The 6,659-nt window shown below is 41.7% G+C and overlaps 1 protein-coding gene across 1 annotated transcript in view; it reads right to left on the bottom strand.

The window, feature by feature from the left end:
* Window positions 1–3,764: 3,764 nt before the first annotated feature.
* ADCY5 (adenylate cyclase 5) overlaps window positions 3,765–6,659 on the bottom strand; it is a 230,146-nt gene continuing 227,251 nt past the window's right edge. Inside the window, 3 exon segments of the mRNA XM_009327174.1 lie at window positions 3,765–3,893; window positions 5,379–5,503; window positions 6,317–6,521. Coding sequence (XP_009325449.1) covers window positions 3,765–3,893; window positions 5,379–5,503; window positions 6,317–6,521 — 459 coding nt within the window.

Below are 6,659 nucleotides of genomic sequence, written 5' to 3'. Positions count from 1 at the left end.
AAAGCCTGGGACAAAGAGGGTCGAGAGAATGGAAATTGAGTTTTTCAGCTTAAAACAGCTGAACTGCCCTTTTTCAGGCTGCGTCCCAAGCTATCTCTCCCCGCCAGCCCCCAAACTTCAAACTGGCAGTGATCGTGCCCTGAGGGGCAGTCGGGAAGGTTAATGGAATGCAGATGTTTGCCTCTGGGCATAGTTTTTGGCCAGATGTTGGTGTCCATGTGTGTTGTGTAAGGCACGGACAGCAAGGCCAGGGGTATTGGCAGTGCAGGACACACACGTAAGAAATTTGGTGCGTCCCAAACATATCATTTTATTACGTGCAGGCAGATACTTGATGTAGCCAGCTTTGTGCTGGGGAGAAGTGGCTAAACACCTCAAAATTCATCAAAATGCTTTCTGGATAGGAAAAAGATGCATTTAGAGAAAGTAGTGCGGCCAGTCAGTGTGTACAGCAATCTAAATGAGAGGCTACTGGCTTCCCTCCCCTGGGGAATACCCTTCTCCAGATAGTTTCAAAAATTGCTTACATCAGATAATGTCCTAAATTGCTGCTTGTGTGGTTATGTAGGAGAACATATAAAGTATTAAATATAGGTCTTCACCATCTTTCTTAAAGACTGGTACTTTAAGTACTTCATGGCTTTTCGTTAATGCAGCTATGTTCTCAGTACCCTTATAAAATCCCTCCTAACAAATAACAGACTGCAAGTCATTCGGTTCTTAGTTGCCTCCTCACCTAAAAAAGTCAGTTGAAAGCTGCAGCTTTTTGTTTCTCAGTTGTACTTCAGGCTGCTGTTAACGGGTATAGTTAGGTGTAGCATTTACTTTTACCTGTAAAGACTGAAAATGTCGCATTGGCAAGCACTGCCGCCTCCCTCCAGGTGTCCTTGAGAGGACAAGTACCGAGGTACCTGGGGAATTCTCTGGCGAAGGTGATGTACTTTTTAAAACACACAGAATTTTTTAAAAACAGGACACACGCACACATAAAAAAAATGTAAGCTATTCAGTTATACCAATATATTTAACCACAGTGCCATGAGGCCTCGTCAGCTATCCTGAGACTAACGTTTCAAGGCAAGTGGGCGCACAAGAGGGACCCAGGGGATGTTCACCGGGCAGCCAAGCCCTTGCGGCTCTGCAACGGGTAAGGCGTAGTACCGGTGTGGTCCAAAGGGCCATCCGTCAATGCTAGTCAAGAACTGGATGTTTCTATTTGCAGACTCAGTATCATCTCCTACACAACTTACGTCTCATCTCTTCACTAGCCAGATGCAGCTAAAATAAAACAGAGACACTTTACCAGTGAAACAGTGTTTAATATAGTTAAATTACTTAAATAGATTTCAATTTCCATGGGAAATCATAACTGTATCCATTTTTGCAAGATCCAGAGTAAAGAGTGTGTGAATACCCCTTGAAATGATCATGACACACTGTCAACAATCACAGCTAGAGATACTGGGGACTTGAAATTTCATTGACAACACAACTTCGTAAGATGAATCAAAAGTTAAGACGACTGCAGACTTTTGTAAGGCAGAAAGCAAACCTAAAACCGAGTGCATGGCATGAAGGTAATGAAACTGGGTGAGGGGGAAAAGGGATGGAAGGTGGAGGGGGGGAGAAAGGCGTAACAGCGTGATGCAACTTAAGTATTTTTGCAAACCAGGAAAGATGTAAAGGAGCAAAAGTATAGTACAAGGGCAGACTTGGCAGTTTTACAGAAGTCAATATACTATACTTTTCAGAGATGTTTTCTAGTGGAAGGGAGAAGGAAAGGGGCGATGCCATTTAAGCTCATGTTTAAATGGCTTAATGCTCAGGTTATGCTTAGCAATATAGCAAATTAATTAAGACAGGCCCATGGATTTTCGCTTATTCTCACTGTCGAGTAGGAAAAAATAAATCACCACCACCATAGTGCAATCATTAAGCTGTTAGTACTACAATAATTCTGCCCTGAGAAGAGTGGAAAAGAACTTTATTAAATGTCAAAAGATTGGAGTCATTTTTAGTGCTAGCCAAATTCAATATCAAAACTCTCTCCTCACAGAATATAAAAAATATAGCTTTTTTTTAAAATTCTTTTCTTTTTTTTAATAAAATACCAAGGGATTTTTCTTTAATAGTTAAAAAAGGTACATAAATGATAACAGTGAACTATTCATAAACCCCCCACTAGTGATAAAGATGTCCAACACAGTATCAATGGCACTGTATTTTAAGGTTGACCACCTCATATACACATTTGCCATCATAACCTTTTTTGAAGATCACCTAATTCCTGAAAATGGAAAATCTGTGACTCAGTTTAAATAAGTGCCTACTACAGGAAAGTCAACTCGATGCTGCAGTACATAGTTCCTGGTAATGTCAAATGGCAGTTACAATATCAGACAACTTTCGTATCAGCAGGATTCTATTAAGACCATCTATGAAAAATGACTTTTTTAAAAGAAAAGTTCAAATGAGCTTATTTTTTTTTTCTCTTCTTATAAGAGCTCCTGTTAGAGTTAGTTAGTTAGAAGATTTGCTTGGAGCTCTTTTTGACATGTTTGACTGCTACCGTCTCAGTAGCTAAAACTCAAGGTCCCGTTTCCATTTGTTAAGACGCCACCCTCCGCGTGAATGCTGCATGGAACAACAGCGTGACTACCGCGTTTTGGTTTTTCCTCTTCTTTGGGGTTGTAGATTTTTCTGGATTTTCATTTTAAAATGCATCTGATTCAGCCTGGAAACTCACCGGTTTGTTGTTGGTTGATTGTATAGTGATAATCTGAAAACTGCCAAGTCTGTGTTCAGAGTATTATGCACAAAAAAATTACACAAAAGTCTACAGGTTATATACACCTCCCACCACACCTTGGTGTGGACAGCCTGCCTTCTAATTTATATATAATTTACAAAATATAGAATTTGGTATATCTGTTAGATCTCCATGTTTTCAATATTACAAAATAAAAAATACAAAAAAACCACAACAAATTTCAGGGGAGTTCCCCCCACAAAGTCTCTCTTGTTTACATCTAGTCTTTCCTATGTAAACGGATATATACCAAAGAAGAGCACAGAAGACTTTTTAATAAATACGGTGGTAGAGCCATCTGTCTCTATCTCGATCTTCCCCTTCATCAGACGTGCCAGCCCCACTCAGAAGAGCAGTCATTTAGCCATGTAGAGGAGGGGAAAAGAGGGGGCCAGGGCTACAATGTCTTTTCACACTAAAACATTACCGATGCCCTCCTGAAAGGCCTTTTTGTGTGCTGCAACAGTGGGTGTCAATTTTGAAAGCCCATTCAAAACAGCTAATAAAAGCACAGTGGTACACTTCAAACAGCTCGCAGTATGGGATGGAAACGTTATGGGAGTGCAAATCCATTCCAAAATAATGCTTTGTAGTGAATCATACATTCCTTCAACCAAGTAAATGTTGTGTTGCGTTAATAAATACTTAAATAGCTTCTTATATCATCCTGTGGTAGCAGCCTCTTTTAAAAATTCCAAATTCATGTCTTATCTGTGAACGCTGGAGTACACATCTTTGGTCAACTTAGCACTCAGCCAGGAACAACTCCAAGGTGGTTTCTTCCGATTGCCTTTCGTGATGGGTGCCCAAAGGGCTTGCTGATACCAGCTCTAGAGTCACGGTGCGAAATGTCAACTGCGCTGTGTTTTCAGCTTCGCTGCCAAAAAGTGATTCTTCTCCGATTCACAATCTTGTGTAATGCAAATTCCATCTTTGAGTGACGCTGCAATCGGTGCTAACTAATTGGAGGCCCTTCATTGAGAAAGTAGGTGGTCATTTCTCCTTTGCCTTTGACCTTAATGACCCCTCGATATTCCAGCTGATAGTTGTTGGCTGCTAAAACCTGGTACATGTCTGTGGTTACCTGCAGAACAAACAAGAGTAAGCAGATGCTTGTCATGCCTTTCACACAGTCTTTTCATTTGCTTTTGAAGTAATCCACGGACAAAATTAAAGTAGGATCGACTATTTTGTTTCTAAGTCGGTCGACTTTTGCATATTGATCACTAACTAAAATGTTGGCACAAGTTGCAGAACAAACACAACCTTTAGAAACTGAGAAACTACAGAAGTCACACACGGTACGCAGCTGGGAGAAAACCACATTTTTCAAGGAGCTCACAGGATAAAAAGAAACAAATGAGTCACATTTTTAAAAACGCACCTGGCAGTTCAGGCTACTCAGATGCATTCATTATATCACTGGAGTGGTAGTAGGAAAACAGGTTAAACATATTTTAAAAGTCCTCAAAAATGACTTTAGAAATTACACAGTGGATGTACAATTTAGAAGGAGTCATTCAGGGGTTTGTTTTTTATGAAGGAGAAGGTAGCGGGCAATGAGAAACACCGAACGAATGGAATAATCTAGCCAGCATCCAAATTCTCTCTGCAGATGCCATTCAAAAATAATCACTTGTGCTGCAGAATTACAGAAGTTTAAAGACCAGATTTCCTGAGATATTTATTTATGACAATGTATTTTCTCACCCTTTTTCAGATGGCGTTAAATATTTCCGTTTCTGGCTTCCTATTACTGTAACATTGCTGCGCTGATTTGCTTAACTAGAATGAAAATTGTTCACGGACCATCTCGTAGGAAAGTTTAAAGGGTGTTGGATAAATATTGATCCAGTTAACTGACAGCTTAATTGGAAAGAAACAGCATGGCCTCCCCTCTTGGGTTTTACTCGGTTACTCTATTTTTATATCCCTTCAGTACTTTCCCAAGGAATGACAATCTGTTACTGTGGACATTGGCTCAGCGAAAGCAGGACAGTGGAATTGAATCACTGGAAAGGTCACTGTCTGAAGGCCAAGGAGATGTTTGATTACAAGACAGTTTCCATTAACCCCTCACACCGTCCTCTTTCTCTAGTTATATATCCCCATCCCGCTGATGCCTGGGTCCTTGCTAGCCTCACAACACATAGGGCATTGTGAACAGGGAAGTGAATTACAGAAATACATATCTGAATCAAGCCCTTGGAAAATAAAACAACCTACAGTTGCACGTAGCCGAACAGCAAAGCCAGCAGCATGAGTGAGTAAGCATCACAGCAGGGCTGTGCTCATAGTGCCAGTGAGGCACTCGGGGGAGGAAACTCAGCTCAACGCTTCCACCCAGAACTAAACTGCAAGTTTTTGACCGAAGGTTGCAAAGCTGTTCAAGATCAAAAGACAAAATTTGATGGTACTACTAGCATTCCCCAGTTGGCTTTTCTTTCAGTACTAAGTAAATGTATGGCATAAAGGAATAAAATGAAACCAGAATTCCAATTCTAATTAAGTTTCAAAACCCGTAAGTGACACAGGGCTGGCAACGTACATTTTCCAGTGAATTCCTTACCTGAATCCTGTCAGGCACCCCTGTACTGTCCATTCGGCTGGCTACATTCACCGTGTTGCCCCATATGTCATACTGGGGTTTGCGTGCTCCTATCACCCCAGCTACGACGGGACCAATATTGAGGCCTGGAAGGAGAGCAGAAATCCCACAATGCTCAGATCCATCATGTGTGAACCACATGAAACCTGAGGCAAGTTATTTTTCAGACAATAAAAAACATCCTGAGGTTCATTGGTTCTAGCTGTGCTTTACCCTGACATGTAAAGCTACGGCCAAACTGGGGAAAGAAACTTTTAATGAAAAGTTGGCTTCTTTGATCCATTAAGCCGGTCTGACTGGCAGCAGGGGCTGGGTCTGCTCAATCCAGAGCTACTTTCCAGTACCAGATAACAGGATAAGGTTTATTTGCCACCCGGCTGCCAAGCAAACTGCTCACTTGGAAGTCAGCACACAGCTGCTGCAGTGCTGAGCGCCTGCGAGGCAGCAGCCCGGCAGCCTTCCAGAACAAATACCACACTTGACATCCTCACTTTTCTTCTCCTTCTCCTTTTCTGTCTCTTTTTATTCCCTGACTTGAAAGCCAATTTAATGTCCAAGAATGGCAGAGCTGGGGACCACAGGGGGTGTGGGCAGGGAGCACATCACAGGCAAAATGAGCCCAAGCTCAACCACCATGTGAGACCATGCTGTGGTAAGAGCTTCTCTGCGCCAAGGTCGGTTGCCCAACTGCTCCTAATTCTCCAGGGAGCTTCAGTAATAATGCTGCTACCCTAACAAAACTGCTCTGATGTTTCAGAGAGGCCAAAGTGGTCACCAGGCACAAGACTATTAACATCACTGTACAGCTAAGCTAACATCTATGGTTTTTACTCTTCATAAAATCCCCAGCTCAGAATGACCACTACCTATACTTAATCCTGTAAACACAGTGACATTACCTATCTTCATCTGGAAGTTGTTGAATGAATGTTCATTAATGTATTTCATTTGGTCCATTAACCTCATGGCAAAATCAGCCAGAGCTTTGATATGCGTCTTCCCTTCCTTGTCGTAAGTGGAATCGTTGAGGCCTGATGCAGCCATATACGTACTGCCGATGGTCTTGATCTTCTCCAGCTGCCGAAATTGGTCTTCACTTATTATCTGTTTCACAAGAGTAAAAAAAGCAAATAAACCTTGCTGGTAATGATGTCCTTGCCACGTGTCCTCCCTTGGTACAAGCACTACAAAGTACTGGACGGAGCCTCCACTACTCAAAGTATAGGAAGAAAGGGGATTAGA

This window comes from Pygoscelis adeliae, unplaced genomic scaffold, assembly GCF_000699105.1.
Source record: "Pygoscelis adeliae isolate BGI_AS28 unplaced genomic scaffold, ASM69910v1 Scaffold227, whole genome shotgun sequence".
NCBI lineage: Eukaryota > Metazoa > Chordata > Aves > Sphenisciformes > Spheniscidae > Pygoscelis > Pygoscelis adeliae.
The sequence above is the reverse complement of the archived record's forward strand: the minus strand, read 5'-3'. Positions and strand labels throughout refer to the sequence as shown.